We start from the raw sequence: 18,190 nt of genomic DNA, 5'->3' as shown, positions 1-18,190 counted from the left end.
CGGCTTACATGGAGACCGCCCTGGAACGACTCCCAGCGCCGCCTGACCTAGTGCTCGAGTGCCATCGCCGGCCCTCCGTCCGTTTCGACTCCCAGTCTAGGCGGGGGGCCCTGTAGCACCCTCTCTTGCGCGGCGCCGACAACCCGGCTAGCGCGCGCCACCCTGCGAAGAGAATAAAGACGGCACCTGGTCGTGGCTCGAGCAGCCACGGCTGGCAGTTCTGTTCTGGTGTCGGCTCGTAGCAGTGGTCTCGTTTCCTTCGCTCCTGAGGCGTTAAGCCTGCATATGTTTTGACCGAAAGTATGAATACCATATCTTCACCTGTGTTACCGCAGGTAAAAAAAGTACACAAGGCATATACCCTTCCACATGTTCTCAAACCAAACGATTGTAGCTAATGAACATTGGTAAAAACCTGCGCACCAAGAGATAGCACAGATTTGTTTCATAGCACACTGGGTGTCTCTCAGTCTTTCAGTATGACGCAGCCGTTGTTGGGGATGGAGGGTGTGAGAAGGTGGGGCATGTCAGAAGGACTTGAAGAAAGTTTACCGGTTTTTCGCAGAGCGTACAGGAGGAGATGAACTGATCGAGGTAGCAGGCACGAAGGAGATTAAGATAGGGAGCGGTACGGGACTCGAGGCGACGCAAGTCGGAGGCCTGGGCTGGGTTTAGGGAGGGAGCCGGCGCTGCGTAAACACGCCGGGTATCTCGGTAGCGGGTAAGGACATCTCTGAAAATAAGCAGATGCTCCCGGGCTCCCGGGCGGTCCGACTCTGGCCCAGAAAATAAGACCTCGGCCTAGGAAGTGGACTTCCTTGTTAACCGGGAGGCCTGCGTGTGCGGGGGTCCAGGGGAGTGTTACGAGGCGGTTGGGGTGCCAGAAGCGTAGAAGGCCAGCCGTGGTCCAGATACCGGGCCTTTGGTGTATTCGGTTAATGCGGATTTTTAGTCGGAGAGAATTTTGGTGGCAGACGTGGAGATTAGAGCGAGTGCAATGGCCGCTTCCTCTCCAATTTTGGTTGAATGTGCGATGATGAAGGCTGACGCGAGTAATCGGGCCTGATTGTTAGCGACGGCGAGGACCATGCGGGAGCCCGACGAGTACGTTTCCACGTCTACGTAGGCTACCTCGAAACTCTCGCCGTACTACTTGTGCACGTCTTTAGCACGGGCGGCCCTGCATTCGTCGTCGTGCTCGGGGAGCATGTTATTGGGAAGGGGAAGGATGACGAGATGGGTGCGTAGGTCTGGAGTTAACGAGACTCCCTTGTTCCCCCGGGGGCCTAGGCATTGGGGTGAGGCCTAGCTGGGATAGTTGAGTGCACCGAAAGGCGAGTCAGCTGTGCTGTTAGGGTGGTTTCTGCCAGCTCCTCAAACGCGTTGTGGGTACCGAGGTTGAGGAGCCGGGCAGTAGAGGTGCTGGGGGGTAGGCAGAGGGGGACCTTCGTGCAGGATCAGAGGAACGCGTTGACGCGGTTCCACATCTGCTTTACGGAGGCAAGGGAATGTGTTCACCGTGTGGCTCGTGATGCAGGCTTGGGTCAGGCGGAGAGTGTTCCGCTCTCGTACACCCGTGCGTCGCTCCGCGACGCGCCGAATGACACAGGTGGCTTGCTGGGTTTGGGCCTCTAAAGATTGAATGGTGTCGCTGTGCGCTCTGTGGAAGTGAAAGACGAGGCCCAGGATGCGAATCTTGGAGACTAGGGGAATGGGGTGATCCTCTAGCGTGAGTGAGATGGGAGGGTTGGAGAGGTCGTGCAGCCAGGGTGGTAGAGGAAGAGCTCTGGTTAGGAAGGGGAGCAGGCTAGGCTGCGCGCGCAAACGTACGAGTCGATGATGTTGAGGGCCGACTGTAGGTTATGTTCTATATCGACATCACTGCCTTGTCGTCAGCATAGAAGCTGAAATGTACGTCAGGGCTTGGGCTATTTGGTGGGGGAGTTGGAGGAGGGCAGTGTTGTAGAGGATAGGTGACAGCGCAGCACTCTGAGGCGTCCCCCGTGCTCCCAGTGAGACACCAGGGAACCGGTGTTCGCTCGGCGTGAGTGTGGCTATGCAATGACAGAGAAAGTCACAGATGCAATTGTACATCCACGGTCCTACGCCTAGGTACGGAGGCCTTTTAGGAAGGCTGCGTGGATAACGTTGTCGAAGGCTTTTGTTAGGTCGACGCCGAGGATTGTCTTGGTGTCGCCATCGGGGGAGTCAATGGTGTGGTGTTTCGCTTGTAGAAAGAAGTCCTGGATGGGCAAGCCCAGAAGGCAACCAAACATGCACGAAGGCACGAGGTTATTGTTCTTGAGATACTGGCTGAGCCGTGCCTGGAGAACGTGCTCCATGAGCTTGCCCACACATGACGTGAGGGAGGTGAGACGGAGGTTAGCGGAAAGAAGTGATTTGCCAGATTTGGGAATGAACACTACCTTGGCGTCCTTCAAGGTGGGAGGGCCCCGCGCAGCCAGCATTCGTTGAGGTTGTCGGTTAGAGCTGTGATGGAGGGGGATCGAGGTTGCGGAGTGCCTTGTTGTGCCCTCCGTCGGGGCCAGGAGCTGAGGACGTGCTAAGGCATTGAAGTTCTGCCCTCACTTTCGCCTCGGTGATGGTTCTGTCGATGTGGTCTTTTGGGGAGCCTGTATAGTCTGGTTGTCTGCAGGGGGATATGCCGGGAAGTAGAGATCATGAAGCTCCTCCAGGAGTTCGTGCGGGGAGGCCTAGGGTGTGTGTATACGAGCTTGGTGAGGTATGTCTCTTGCGTGTCTTGGAGTTAGTCGAATCAATGAGATGGCGGAATACGTTCCAGGTCTGGGGCAGGCCCATGTTGTCGTTCAACCTGTTACAAAGAGATTTCTAACTTTGGCGAAAGAGAGTCAAGAATGCATCTCAATCTTTTTGTTGAGCCAGGCCAGCCGGCGTCTTAGTCTGATATTCCAGCGCTTGCGCCGGAATAGCTCTCGTGGCAGACACCCTGTGGTTGTCCATTCCTTGCACTCGCCGTACGTACTCTCCTCCTTAATAATAATAATAATAATAATAATAATAATAATAATAATAATAATAATAATAATAATAATAATACTAATAATAATAATAATAATAATAATAATAATAGTAATAATAATAATAAGAAGAATAACTGGTTTTTCAGGAAAGGAAATGGCGCAGTATTTGTCCCGTATATCGTTCGACACCTGAACCGCGCCGTAAAGGAAGGGATAGAGGAGGGAGTGAAAGAAGAAAGGAAGAAAGATATGCCGTAGCGGAGGGCTCCGGAATAATTTCGACCACCTGGGGATCTTTAATGTGCGCTGACATCGCACAGCACACGGGCGCCTTAGCGTTTTGCCTCCATAATAACGCAGCCGCCGCGGTCGGGTTCGAACCCGGCAACTCCGGATCAGTAGCCGAGCGCTCTAACCACAGAGCCACCGCGGCGGGTAAACCGATAACTAATCGCCGCTGGGTTGCTGTGAAAACCACCATCCGCTTGCTCCTTTTTACGCTCTCGCTTTAACATCCAAATTCCACGGTAACCACCGTTCACGTGGTAACCACCCTCCTCTTACGGGTTCCTCCATACACGTCATACCCTCCTCCTTCCACGGCAACCACCCCCTGAGTGGTTCCCATGGCAACGCAACCAGGGGGTACGCCGATGCCCACTACTACTACTACTTCTACGACGACGACGACAACGACGCGAAACACAAGAACGAGTGCGTTACAGCTGTCGTTATGAACGTTACCAACTACACAAGTACCTGAGCCATGAGTGCATCCTTGCTACAGCGGAATTTGAACACTTAAAATTTCCATGGAACATACGTTCATGCGCTTCAAGGCAATGCGAGGTTTCCATGACGCTGTTGCGCTGCAGGATTCCTCGTCTCAGTCTTTCTTTATGCGGCTCTGGGTTCACGCCGTCGAATCTTTATACGTCATGCGGGGACGTTGAATCTTTCGATCATTTCATCCGGCGGTTTGCACGGCAGAGAATACACTTTTTACAACACCCTCTCGCTCAATTAGTGCTCCTGTCCACTCATCGCGTCCTCCTCTCCTTCGGTGCAATCGTAAAAAGACATGCCCTTAAGCTAGTGCTCGACCTTCTTCACAGGTATATTATCGAAAACGGGAGATTTCTGTGTTAACATTTAGCTGCCTTTGCTTTTCTCTCAAAATTATTGTATTTATGGTTGTTTAAAATTTATTTATTTCCGCTTTGTTTCCTAGATTTTCGCTCCGATTTCCTCAAGATCTCTCAAAATTCGTTATTTGTATCCACAGATTCTATTCATATTTATCAGCCGCTTGAGATAAACCGGGATGAATTTTCTCCTGTTTGGATCTACACCAAACCCTGGCCAATACCCCACCGTGGGTATGTGCTCGTTTTGAGGCAACAACAACAACAGCAGCAGCTGTCGCTTTAAACATGAAAATAATACCCTTTCCTTTACTTGGTTTCGGTGACTGTTGGCTTCCTTCATGTGTATGTCATAACGAGCCTCCCATGTCCCTACCCATGTCTCCTCTTTAAGCAAAAGAGTACGGCAAGTGTATAACTTACAAGGAATCATCTTATCCTGACGTTAAACGCGAGACGAGGGTTAGATAAGAAGCACAGCATTACTAGATCGAGAGATATAGGTTAGGATTATGCATGTTGACTGCCATGAATTCCTGTATTATTATTCCCTGATTTTGCAACAAAAGTGCTCAGCAGCAAATAAGACAGGTGGCCGATATATCAGTAACTGTGCCTAGAAGCCGTACGTACATAACAAAACACTCTTGCTGAAGTATAGGTCTTCGTTTCTTCCTATAATGCATCCACGTGCTTTGGAAATCGTCGGCCTGAAAACGCGAAGAGCAGGAAGAAGCTCGAGGTACGCTCCATTTACAGGAATTGGCACACTCCAACGCACGCAGCAGGCTAGGGAGGAAAAAGCGACCTCGAGCTCAGCGCCCCACGGTACGACAACTGAGGCGTAATAATCCCACCGCGTTGCGTCCCATTACAGTGGCCGTTAATAAAAGGGGAAGTCTGAGTGCGTTTTCAGCGCGGAATGCGAGTTTAGCCCGCATCTCGTAAGAGCGATGAGAAACGCCAGGCGCAAAATCTACTACGGGAAGAACGAAAAAAGTTTCGATTTTGTTACTCTACGACAACTGATAGGGCTATTTCCGAATGCGGCTCAGTTTTCCTTGACGCTTAGGCTCTGATAAAAAAAACGTGTTTTCATGACAGGTTCAATAACGGGAAAGAATTAACGAATTTCGTAGCTCATTTCTAGGCGCCCGAGTGGCCAGCAGTGTCACGTATAGTGTGGAATTTTCCAGCTGTGCGATAAAGCAGCGACGAGTAGCCTGCAGACCTGCAGGCAGGCTTCTTTCGCTCGCACCACGATGCAGTTTCTGCTTTTTCCCCCGCATTGTTTATCGCAGCAATGTACCTGTCCTGCACACGCTCTCTTTAAACTGCATCACGCCGCAGTACAAGACCTGAAGCTCGAATCGGAGGCACGATTCCCTAGGCCGGCAAGAAAAAAAAAGCCAGGCAGTGTCCCAGACGGAGGAAATTCCTCGATCCCTTGCGCGCGTCTGTGTTGGTGTGAGCGCGTATGTGCAGTACTGTACTTTCACCACAGCCAGCCGCGGACATCTCGGCTTGCAAGCACAGGACACTGCCTCAAGAACTAGTTCGCATGTAGTACGTGCCGCAGTGGTGGCGAAGCAGTTTTAAAACACTGTACGCAGGATGCGTGTTAGATGCCCTATATCGGCAGACCAGCACGACAACTGGAAGGGACGTGCCTGAAGCGACTGTCTCTTGCTGCTTGAAGCTTCCTCTTAGTTCTCCAATGTAAGAAAAGCGTTTCGTGCGCAATTCCAACTGGGAGTAGCGCGGTGACCCTTTATGAGTTCTCCTAGTGTTCGCTGTTGGACGGAAGTGCGAGCTGGACTATTCAGTTCATTTTGAAAAAATCGTAGGTATTTGTTTTGTAGCAATAGCTACATTACGGTAGCATTTCGAGCCTTCAGCGTGGCGGCGCTGCCACTATGGCTGCGCCGCCACGCTGTCACGTGGTGCGAAGCAGCTGCCGGCGGCGCGACGCCGTGGCTGATCACGTAGTTCGTCACGTGGTTGGTCACGTGACCAAGTTCCACTCGGCCAGCTGCAGCTATTGCGTCACTCAAGGTTTAATCAGAGCTAAACCACCGCCATTTTTTTTGTTGAGCGAGAATGATATTTCTCGCTGTAGGAAAGACCGCCACAACGGTGGCTAAAACGGCGGCTAACTCTATAGACGCTATAATATTCCTACTGCGGATTAATACTTGCGCACCTTAACATTTTGGTTTAGGTGACGCGCATAGGTGACCCTCACGCATAAGTGGATTACAAATTATTGATGGCAAAGTGACAAAGGATAAAAAGCGCACAGTTTGGCAAGTTGGTTGAAATTCATAGCTGAAAAAAGGGGCAAAAGAGAACACTGAAGAAGAAAACGAATTACGAGACATGTCAACCTTGAGGCGAACTTGCCACAATGAGCCAGTAAAGAGAAGCAACTTGCAGAGATTACCGTAAAGGTTATGATTCACAGGTCATATGTGTCATTGCAGAGACACAGAAGCGTAAACGTACACAGAAAAAGGCCATGTGCTAGATACTAATGCTCTGTGCCAGGCCATTACGCGTGCGCAGTTGGCATTCAGGCAGTCCAGTTCACTTCTACGCTAAACGCATCAGCTTTACTGACTAAAGATTTAGTTTGCGTGCGGTTCAGGTGTTTGAGACGTTAACCAATGGTTGAATTTAAAGATTTTTTTCTTTTTCTTACTTCTCTCTTAATAATTAGCTGTGCTGACCGGTGACATCGTGGTTCATACCCGACAAGCATTCTCTCTCCCAGCCCAAAACAAAGACCAATAAGAAAACTTAAAATGTACGGCCCGAAGTGTATGAATGCACAGGCGTAATTTGTGTGTCGGACTCCACTCACGTGCGTCAGAGTGCGTATCCGACAACTTTTCCTGCATTTCGCATTCGTGGCCTTCGAAGTCCCGAACTACAACCGCGGCGCACTAGGCATGAGGTCAGCCGTGTAGCCATCAAGGTGCTGAAAACATGACTAAATGTTGCCATTAAATCACCGAATCTCTCGTAACCTTCGAAATTTTATAGAGAGAAACGCATCTATTACTGATATATATATATATATATATATATATATATATATATATATATATATATATATATATATATATATATATATATATATATATATATATATATATGCACCTTGCTTTCGGTGACTGTTGCTTCCTTAATAAGTTTGTCAAACGAGCCCCTCACTTCATTTGCCTTGTCTGCTTATATATGCGCGTGTGTGTGTGTGTGTGTGTGTGTGTGTGTGTGTGTGTGTGTGTGTGTGTGTGTGTGTGTGTGTGTGTGTGTGTGTGTGTGTGTGTGTGTGTGTGTGTGTGTGTGTGTGTGTGTGTGTGTGTGTGTGTGTGTGTGTGTGTGTGTGTGTGTGTGTGTGTGTGTGTGTGTGTGTGTGTGTGTGTGTGTGTGTGTGTGTGTGTGTGTGTGTGTGTGTGTGTGTGTGTGTGTGTGTGTGTGTGTGTGTGTGTGTGTGTGTGTGTGTGTGTGTGTGTGTGTGTGTGTGTGTGTGTGTGTGTGTGTGTGTGTGTGTGTGTGTGTGTGTGTGTGTGTGTGTGTGTGTGTGTGTGTGTGTGTGTGTGTGTGTGTGTGTGTGTGTGTGTGTGTGTGTGTGTGTGTGTGTGTGTGTGTGTGTGTGTGTGTGTGTGTGTGTGTGTGTGTGTGTGTGTGTGTGTGTGTGTGTGTGTGTGTGTGTGTGTGTGTGTGTGTGTGTGTGTGTCAGACAAGGTAAAGAAAATGAGGGGATCGTTTGAAAAACATATGAAGAGAGCCAACAGTCACCGAAAGCAAGGGGCATAGGGGAATGTTTAATTTTTTTTATGTGTAGTGCTGATCAATGGGATAATAATATTTAGGTTAATATATCGCTTAAAGAAAATTACTTATAAAGCAGCAGAAAAAAACAACCATGCCACCGGTGGGACCCGAACCCGAACGAGGGTCTCGGTTCTGGCAGTCTTGATTCCATAGGTAGCATACGAGGGCTCTCGCAGTTTCCGCCCTCGCCGTTAGATGTTCCACATCACGCTCGCGATAATACAGGACGTGCTACGTCCGCCGCTATGGACGAGGGTGGCGCTGATGAACACTCTCAAGCTTCGCTTACACCCAATAAACAAATACCCACGATAGCAGCAGATTGGACAGCCGTCGCCGTAGCTCAGTTGGTAGAGCACCGGACGCGATATTCGTAGGTCGTTGGTTTGGATCCCACCGGCGGCATGGTTGTTTTTTCTGCTGCTTCATAAGTAATTTTCTTTAAGCGATATATTAATCTAAGTATTATTATCCCATTGATGAGCACCACATATTAAACATTCCCCTATGCACCTTGGTTTCGGTGACAGTTGGCTCCCTTCATATATATATATATATATATATATATATATATATATATATATATATATATATATATATATATATATATATATATATATATATATATATATATATATATATATATATATATATATATATATATATATATATATATATATATATATATATATGCGGTGCCTAGAGCTTTCTCCAGCGCAGGCGGAAGTACCTTGAAATGAAGATGCCTGCGGCAAATTGTGACTACTCAGTAATGCTGAGGTAAAGAACGGTTCCGGTGTTTTACTACACTCATTACTCTTGACCATAATCGTAGCATAATCGTAAGTTTTCAATGCGCCCCCCCCCCTCCAGGGCACGGCGACGCATCAAACAATGCCACCGTCATAACCGACGTTATAATTTTACTTGTTCACTTATCCAGGTCCTTCAAATAGTCATGAAACGAAAGTGTCGGTGGCTTTATTTCGAGAGGAAGGACACTGACCTGTGACTCATATATTCGCATAATATAACGAATGAAGTTTATTATGCCCAAAAGGGGCGCGGCGACGCTACTGCGGCCTCACATGACATAAGACAACATTATTTTTAAAAATATACACTAAACGTTTGGCTAGTCGAGCAGCCAGCGCCAAGGAGCCTGTGCAGTGGAGAGCCGCCGTATTCTGAGCAAGGCACTTGTTCAACGACGGCGCCTCCAGCCTCCTCAGTTCTGCGAATAGAGAAAAAAAATGTGCACATATAACTACCCCTAATGCTGAGGGCTGAGGAAACGAATGGTCAATAAGTTAGTGAAGGGGTCACGTGCGCAGGGCTGTTTCTGTGCCCTGTTACTTTTATCCACTGCTTTATGTTTGCACAGCGCCTATACACTAATTGAAATAAATCACGATAGCGCTAACAGGGCTTCTCTTGAGGGGCGAATCACGGCGACAGACTATAAAAAAACATAATTTTTGCTATCTCCAAGGCTACCTGTCACCAACATCTGCCACTGCTTTCGATCGGTAAAACGAGCCTCACTCGCAATCGTTGCCAACCCGTTTTAGACCTTAGCATCCTTCAGCTCGTATATTGACTGAGCTATTGTTGTTTGTATATAGCACGGCCTTCTTTATCAATATATCTGTATAATGCCGATCGTGGTATATACCTTGGTAATAAATAGAATACCGTCATATATTTCCGCACAGCTTGCCAATGAATGTGGCAGAGATATCAGCATTCAGTTGTACACATGCACGGCTTCCTCGGAAACTGAGCCTGCGAGATCGTGCCGTTAGGCTGGGCTAAGCAATGTGCTAGCAAAGCACTTCGGGCTCCGGCCGCTTCTGACAGCGCATACTTGCAATAGTCCCGAAAGGCATGCTTCCGCCCGCGCTTGAAAACGTGTATAACCCAGCAATTTTAACAATGACCTAAATTCAGGAGCCGTAGACGTGCAAGCCAGACATGGTAGGAGCCAGCAGGCAAGGAAGCCATTTCTGACGCGACGCTTTAAATGAAGGTGACCTCATCAGAAATTTTTTTTCTCGTTCACGTTATGTTTGGCCCTTCTAACGGAGCTGCATACAGGACAAAATTTACAGACGCTTGGTCAAATGCGCAGCATGATAAAGGGTTTAGGTTTTCTTTTCGCACACAGCAGACAAGAGGTCTGTACGACTAACTAGCATAAATATCGCTGATATCTCTTTCGATAAGCCCAAAATACACACGTGTAATTTCCAACAAGCGCAAGCAGCCAACCCCCGATGCATGTGCCCTCCAGTCAGAAAACATTTTTATTATCTAGAAGCCCAAGTCTAGCATTACAAATTCAAGTATAGCTCAAACGGCCTAGACTCATAGCTACCCAGCGAGTGCGTCGCATGCACCTACCGTGATGAAGGTGTTGATTGGATGGCGCAGCGTGTCTTTCAGCTTGAAGGGCGGCTTCTTGAGCGGGTTGTGGCTGGGCGTGTGCAGCGCGAAGCAGCGGAACACCAACACCATAAACCACGACGAGCCCAAGACCACCAGACACGCTGCGATCGGGTGGTGCTGCGTGCAAGTGGGTGAGAACACACCCGTGAATGAATGACAAGTCCGTCATCCTTCATGCCTTCGGCTACACCTCCGCGGCTTCGCTCCTCGCGGATGATATTCTGTACTACATCGGTAAACAAAGAAAGAATAGGCAGCATAAAACGCTGATACGTGCTAAAATTTTTACGTCTCTTTCTTCGTTCATAAAGCACGTCAAGTGTCGCAGAACATGTAAGCTCATCGTACAGCCTTTGCAAACAGTATAGAGTGCAGGGAATTTGTTTCCGAGCCGTGCAGAGGTGCTTTTGTAACGTCCTTGAAAGTCGTAACGTTTGGAGGGATGAGGACTAGAGTCCCTCTATCTTCAAGATATTTAGAACTGAGGTGGTTCATAACCACCGATGCAATACGGCCTTGAAGGAAATCGCTTGGACATTTCACTTTTGACAGAGGTACTATAAATGCAGTTGGTCACTGAATTGAAGCGTGCAGTAACAGAAAATGGCTTTATAAGGGTTCTGTTCCCCATCCATAGACCACGAGTCACAGCTAATAGGCAGTACCTGTCGGTATTTGTAGCATATAAAACACGGATCGGAGCAATGAAAGATAGTTAAGTTGTAGAAAAGCGAACCAGGTAAATAATTCTGACAGGGTACAGTTCCTGACATCAGCCCCATTCCGTATACAATCATTGGCGTGTGCGGAAACATGCCCAATGGCCGGAGCGCACGGGGTGGGGCGGGCTTACCGCCACGAACTCGTAGACGGTGTCCACCGACTCTCCGCCAAGGAAAAATCCCTGCAGCCGCGAGAGGAATCCGCGTGGTTCGACGAGGCGGCACTTATGGAAGACGTCGCAGTACCCGCGCATGGCATTGCACGGGGAGCCAGGCTGCAGCTTGGCGCCGCAGTGACTCGCCATCTCCGGGAAGGCGCAGGCCACCTTGCATTCGGACTTGCCTGCGATGGAAGCCGCGGTGATCCGTCACCACATGAGGGTGCGGGCTTCGCTCACGCAATGCTTCCAGCCGCTCTGCAGAGTTGACAATCCGCGCAGCACTGGAGAGGCTGGCCATGGGGAAACGGACACCTGCCGTCTTCCTACTCTAAGCTATCATCCTTTGTGACGGTCTCAAGGTGGGGACAATTCTCTTTTTCAGAACGACATTGCCTGTATTATATGAAAGGATTTACAGTTTTCCCCACTTTCTCCAGGGCTGAGAAGTGACCTAGAATAGCTGTACCGACTGCCTGTTTTTCCTTGACGTGCGCTCATATTTTACAGCACACGGACGTTTTTGTATTTTTGCCTCCGTCTAAATGTGCTCCGTAAGGTCGGGATTCAAACTCGGGTTTGGCAGCCTAACTCCATAGATGCTGAGCCACAGTGAAAGGGCAACCAGAAGCAACGGCCAGGAGCAGCGAACTGCACCTGCAGTTGAGCCTAATCCCTTTGTTGTTTTGTTGTTGCTTTCTTGCCATATCCTCTTTTCGCGTTCTGTCGCTCTGTAGTAAACAGCTAAGCGTATTTTCTTTCGCGGTAATTATGCTGGCATTTTAAAATTAAAAATTCATGCCTTCAAGCAAAAGCCGCCAGCATGCCTTTAGGCTGTTAAAGTGCTCTGTGGCCCCTTCTATTGGGCATAAAATAATCCGAACTTTTAAACTACCACCTCAGCCCAATTCTAACTAATGCCTACGGAACTTGACTTTTAACATTTACCCTGTTTATAAGCTTTCCCACTAAATCTGTTAAAAACATCAGTGTCTCGTCTCAGCCGCCTCCTATCTTTTCAGAAGTGACTTGGCTATCTTGGGTCGTAGGAGAAATTAGAGGGGCGGGGGGGGGGGGGGGGGGGGGGTGACGGCACAGCGACAACTGAGGCTATAATGTGCCAAACGGACACCAGTTGATGTCTAGCGTTCGTGGTGTCTGTCTCTCTTCTGCCCTTGTCTTTAGCGCTAGTTACCATGTGTCTTGAAGCCAAATAGAAGGCGGCGCACAAGTTAGGTATGATTAATAAATGACAAGGCTGCTCACAAGTTGGGTATGACTAATAAATCGTTGTTTTAAAGACGCCAAAAATATCGAACACTGCTTCAGATGTCACCGAAATATTCGCGGACTTCCCATATCTCCAAGAAAATTAAGTCTTGGACCGACGCCGAATCCGTGCCACCGATGGATTATCCACCGATGGATTATACTATCAGCGCTCTCAGAGCCATATCACGACTTGAAGAAGGCTATTGTAATTTCCGGTATATAGTCTGTCGGCTATACATATTTAAAACTTAAAAAAATTATCATTTGCGGAATATGTAGAGGCAACCCGCGATGAAGTTTTCCGTGTTGATCGCAGCGTCGTAACACAGAGCCTAGATAGTGGGGCAAGTGTTTTTTAGGCGCACCCGTCGAGCTTTTCCACGCCTCCTGCCATCGCTTATAGGCAGGAGCTTCCGCCGTCTTGCGAAGCCACACGTGCCGTTCGTCAGCTAACTTGGCTACATAGGGAACGCCTAGGCAAGCAGTATTATCAGCCAAAAGCACGAAATCAAGCAATTGCAGTGTCGCCTCGGCACTGCAAGTTCATGCTGGGTACTTCACTTAAGATGTTCTGCAATTTAAAAAGTAGGATTTTTGAGTTAGAAGAGCGTTTTTTTTCGGCGTAGCAATCCCAGTGGTGTAGCGCCTAAAGATGCACTTAGAACGGGCCAACTAGTAGACTGGCTAACTAATATTTATTAGTTACATTTTTCACTATTACTCTTAGCCTCATTATTTACTGGCGGGAGCGCAGCCACCCTAAATAATATTGGTATAAGATCTTAGATTTTCGAAAAAGCAATTATCAGTGACGCTGTGGCCCAACAAATTTTGGCGATTTCGGTTAGTTAGTTATGTGCACTAGAGGGGTTGCTTTGCCTGCAAGGTTTTTAAAAGTGGATGCATTTTGACCCGATGTAGGCGACATTTGTTGGTCACAGCACCGCGGGTATCCGGGTTTTCCAAATTCTAAAAACTGGTATGGATATTGCTTACAGCAGGCTACACGCCTCCATATAAGTAAGGAGACCAAGGGTAATAGTTAAAAGTTACCTATTTCAGGTGGCACATGTCCCGGGCAGAAAGATGCGCCATCAGCTTGTTAAGGTGAAAGACACACTGTCAAAGGAAAGATTCCCCGGTGTTGTTTGCGAAATCTCCTGCGCGGACTGCAACGGTGTGTATATCGGGGAAACGGGAAACTACCGGAAGCGATTACAGCAGCACGCTCGGGACGTAAAGAACGAAAACATTCGCAACGCCTTAGCGGAGCACGCCGTCGTGAATGGCCACAAAATTGACTGTGACAAGGCGACGATCATGGCAACGAAAAAAGTAGCAGCATCACGGCTACATTTCGAATCCCTAGTCATACAAACTACATCACACACGTTAAACCGGAACGACGGAAGTCTAAACCCGATATACGCACGCTCCTTGCGCCGATTATTCAACCATATTTAAACGACCCGTATTTGGTGATGAATTCATTGTCAAAAAGGCTTCCGTGTGGAAGCGGAAACGTCAAGAACGAACCTTTTTTCGCTGGACGGCGTCTCTTATTTTTCAAATATATCGATTTCTACGCATTTAAGAGAAGTATGCAAGTGGATGGTGGAATGCTGCAATGCTGCAAAGATTGTCAAATTATCGTCAATGGCTTCGCTAAAACCGGCTTGCAGATGTCTCCAGAACAGTGAAGATACTGAAAACGATGACGAACGTTTTCTTCATATGTAGAATTACCTTTTTTCATTTTCATCCACGTATTGCACGTTCTCAAATGGCCGCTCTGTGGAATACATTGGAGAGAGCGTTGTTGGGCGAGTCGGTCCGACATTTCAACAAAAGATACTGAGCACACACAGACAAGGACGAGAAGGTTGCGCTAGTTGTGTCTGCGCTTGTTATGTTAACATTCACGTCCTTATCTGTGTGTGCGCAGTATCCTTTGTTGAAATGCAATGATTACTAAGATTGTAGTAAAATAATTTTTTTCGGCCGAAATTTAGCCGTGCCGACTATTCAATAGGTGTCGACTTTTATATCAGAAATTACGGTTTTTGCTTCTCTTTCTCCGACTCAGCTTGCTCTGCATCCCAATATAGTTATAGTCGGATAAATCTTAAGTCTGCAGTGAAGTTTTTCCCACATTCAGGACCGCCACACAGAATTTCTCTATGATAAAAACGTGGTTTGTTGCTGAAACGTTTCTTGTGACCTAAGCAAGACGATAATCACAAAAAAAAATTATAGGCCCTAAAATTTTGATGCCTGGCTTGTTTATTGCAGTCAAACACTAAACATCTGATTTCGCTTCCTATTGTAATTTGCCAGCGGAGCAATACAGTACGCCGTGGAGACAGCATTTGTTGAGTTGAATCCTGCTATAGGCTCCGTTATCGCTAGATCAACTCAGTACCAAATTCTGTGCAGTCCCCGGTTTCTCCAACGTTCACTTCTTGCGTACGTTTTGCAGAATAGAAAAGGCAAGGAGCGTTCGATTCCGTGATCGATTCTCAAGCGTGTGACATTAGTTCTTATAGGCGCCGTTAGTGAGGCAGGTGCATTTTCGATGAAGGTAGAACGCAAAAACACCCATAATGTACGATGACAGAGCGTATTTGTAACATTACGCGCTTGGAGTTTATCCGCAACAGTTCACGACGGCAACGGGACACTCCTTTCCCTCTGCATCTCTGTGCATCTCTGTCCCTTCCCCGTGGTCCTCTCCTACTCCTCATTGTTCTATTGGTGGCGCACGCGTCTCGCGAAGTGCTCTCGCTCACCGGTTGCCTGGCAAGTGAGGAGGCACTGTTCCTCAATGTTGAGGTTGCCCGCGTTGCGGAAGCACTCGACGAGGCCGTACTTCTGGCAGATGGAACCCAGGCACTGGCCGGACAGACACACCTGCGTGTTCTTGTTGCAGGCGGTCATGTTCGGCTTGGCCGCCGCCTTGGGACACTTGGCCTTCTTCCCGGTGAGACGGCGGCGATAGGGCAAGTCAAGGAAAAACTTCGGCTGCTTTGTCACGTGCCCCCAAATGAGTGCGAAAAGGGGGTGCCTCCTCCGGCTAAACCTCTAAACGGTGTCTCACCTCAGTGGCCCACAGCGCAGTTAAATAAGCAAAAACCCAGCGAATCGCCCAAGGCACCGTTCATGAACCTCAAACGACGGTGACCGCTAGGTGTGAGAACGAGGCCAGCAAAATCTTGCCCACGGCATCTTCCGCCCATTCACGATGTATACGTTACAGTGAAGGCGAGACAGGTGTGTAAGGAGCACCGTGGTTTGCTCAAGGGGCTGCTATCAACCTCAACGGTACCGCAAAGCTGGTGTAGCAAGTATAGGAAACATCTTGTGCAGCAGCGTCAGTGGCGTTGCACAGTTTTAGCATCCTCATCAGTGGTCTGAAGGAGAAAATTACACAAGCCGGGTTATGAGTGCTTTCGCCTTCCCATCTGCGCCTCTCAAAAGCTTCTGTGTGGCACCGTTTATTTTGATTACCGCCAGCCGTGGGTAACTTGCTGCCACAAGTGTACAGAGTTTTAAAAAAAACGCCGTCTTCGAGTTTCGAATTCGCCTCCTGCTAGCAATGTTTTTCATCAAATTTTCATCTCAAGTGCGCATCCATATGTATGAGTTCCTGCTTATTTGTGATCAGTGCCTGAGTCACCTGATGCCGAATTAATGCTATAAACGCTGTCATCTTTCACAACATTTAGGATAAAACAGGGACAAGATTAACCAAGTTGTAGCTATTATTAATGCAGATCTTTGCAAACAGGAGAGCCGTTTCATATTCTGGTTAAACTGAAAACCACCGTTAAAAAAGTTAAGAGATTCGAGCAATTAATGCCAAGCATACAAAAGTGTGTTGACTAAATGCGCGACCTTTTTCTTTTGATCGGATAAAAGGAAGTGCTTTGCACTAAGAGCGCGGCTTATATAAGGTTTAAGTGCAGGGCGAAGATAATCTCAAACAGGCACAACAAATGCATACAGCTCTTAAGCGCAACAAAAATTTAGGCAGTCTGATTCCTGCGCTCCCCGCCATAGTGCAGCTACAACAATGTGCCGCGGGTCCTCCATTCACTTTTCTGTAGACACCACAATAGTGCTCATTGTTCACGACTGTGGATTAAATAATTTTTTTTCTGCCTGTATGCACTTCACTGCACACATAAAAAAGGAAAGCTGTTTTGGAGCAACTTCCCTAGGTGTTGCTGATGGCAACATTGAATCCCGTGCTCTGCAAAAGAGCCAGCAGACTGCGCTTTTTTTATTCTGCTCTAAATTTGTTATACTGTAGCTACCTTCTCCACGAAGCAATTTAAATATTCCACATCAAGTAAATGAAGATGTCTTGCTTAAATGCTGCTCACGGATTTGCATAACGAAGGCATTAGTATACCAAGGATTAAAGGGAAAATAATTATGATTCGCGATCATGCACGGTTTACACATTCAGAGTAAAATCACTTACTTTGTTTGATCATCTTTCTGATTATTTTAATTTCTTATTATTGTGATGCGTCGTGCTGCAGCTTATACTTATCTTGACGTGATATTAACGCTATGCTCATGAGGTCAGAATAATCTTTATGCTCCGGTTTTCGCGGTGCGCTCTATTTACGAGGTGTAAGCAAAGATAACTGCCTCTATGACTTCAGCTCGATCGAGTTAATGTTTTGCTAGAATTTCAGAGACGGAATTTTTCTTCGCACAAGCCCTGAAATAACTTTCCCGTCACGTGCCGGCGAAGTAGTAAATAGGTGCACTCATTTACTAGAGCTTCTAGCCGTTAAGGCCGAAATGCTTGATACTTCGATTTGTAGACATCTGTCGGTTTTTGTTTTGTTTTGTGCACAGCGGAATATACTTCCGCGATAATATTTTATGCTGCGGCCGTAATGAAAGTGTTAACGAGAATGAAGTAAGAATCTTTATTTCTTTTTTCGCCTCTATATATGATCTCCAAACGCCTCTATCGCTTTCTTCATTTGAGGCAAAGCAAGCAGATTATTTTTTTTGACAAACGCAGCTAGATGTGGTACGACACCAAAGTTTCATTAAATGCGAGCGGTTGTTCTTTCAAAAGATCGTCGGGCCATGTAGCAAGCATGGACGCCCACGTCAGGTGACCAATTACTGCACCGGATGAAACCATCTCTACTCCCGCCGGTTTTTTTTTTTTCTCGCGTGTGTGCACCCTTGCCAGCGGCAAATGTGAGCCCAACAAAGGATATTCGCAGTACGACCTCTCGGTGCAGTCGGTCTTCTCGCTACACAGCTTCCCGCTGGGCACGAACTCGCATTCCGATGAGCAGCAAGCGCCGGCCGTGGGGCTGTTGGGAAGGGGTAAAAAAGCAGCAGCATTAACTACGGTCTAAATGGGCGCCAGTGCCTCTGAAGCAATGTTTCATTACTCCTGTTTCCGAAAAATAAATATCTGTCTCTAATAGCATCGTGAACATATCCACATGGCTCAACATTTGTCGCACCTGCTAGGAGGCCGTATTACCTGTTTATTTTCTGCTTGAGATACTCAAGGCAAAGTAAGCGCGCACGGCAGTTGACAGACGATTAGTGCTTCAGCAGCG

At 47.6% G+C, this 18,190-nt stretch overlaps 2 protein-coding genes across 2 annotated transcripts in view; both read right to left on the bottom strand.

The window, feature by feature from the left end:
* Positions 1 to 2,108: 2,108 nt before the first annotated feature.
* On the bottom strand, positions 2,109 to 2,468 carry LOC144095340 (uncharacterized). Its single transcript, XM_077629105.1, has one exon. The coding sequence runs from the start codon at positions 2,466 to 2,468 to the stop codon at positions 2,109 to 2,111; it is 360 nt and encodes a 119-aa protein (XP_077485231.1).
* Positions 2,469 to 9,037: 6,569 nt separating this feature from the next.
* Positions 9,038 to 18,190, bottom strand: part of LOC144093779 (disintegrin and metalloproteinase domain-containing protein 10-like) — a 29,452-nt gene continuing 20,299 nt past the window's right edge. The window contains exons 10-14 of the mRNA XM_077627485.1: positions 17,837 to 17,935; positions 15,377 to 15,567; positions 11,289 to 11,500; positions 10,391 to 10,552; positions 9,038 to 9,221 (exon numbers count right to left, since the gene is read on the bottom strand). Of these exons, the coding sequence (XP_077483611.1) occupies positions 9,216 to 9,221; positions 10,391 to 10,552; positions 11,289 to 11,500; positions 15,377 to 15,567; positions 17,837 to 17,935 (670 nt within the window). The 3' untranslated portion in view covers positions 9,038 to 9,215. The remainder of the gene's footprint in view (positions 9,222 to 10,390; positions 10,553 to 11,288; positions 11,501 to 15,376; positions 15,568 to 17,836; positions 17,936 to 18,190) is intronic.

The sequence above is a fragment of the Amblyomma americanum genome, chromosome 6, assembly GCF_052857255.1.
Source record: "Amblyomma americanum isolate KBUSLIRL-KWMA chromosome 6, ASM5285725v1, whole genome shotgun sequence".
Classification (NCBI taxonomy): domain Eukaryota; kingdom Metazoa; phylum Arthropoda; class Arachnida; order Ixodida; family Ixodidae; genus Amblyomma; species Amblyomma americanum.
The sequence above is the reverse complement of the archived record's forward strand: the minus strand, read 5'-3'. Positions and strand labels throughout refer to the sequence as shown.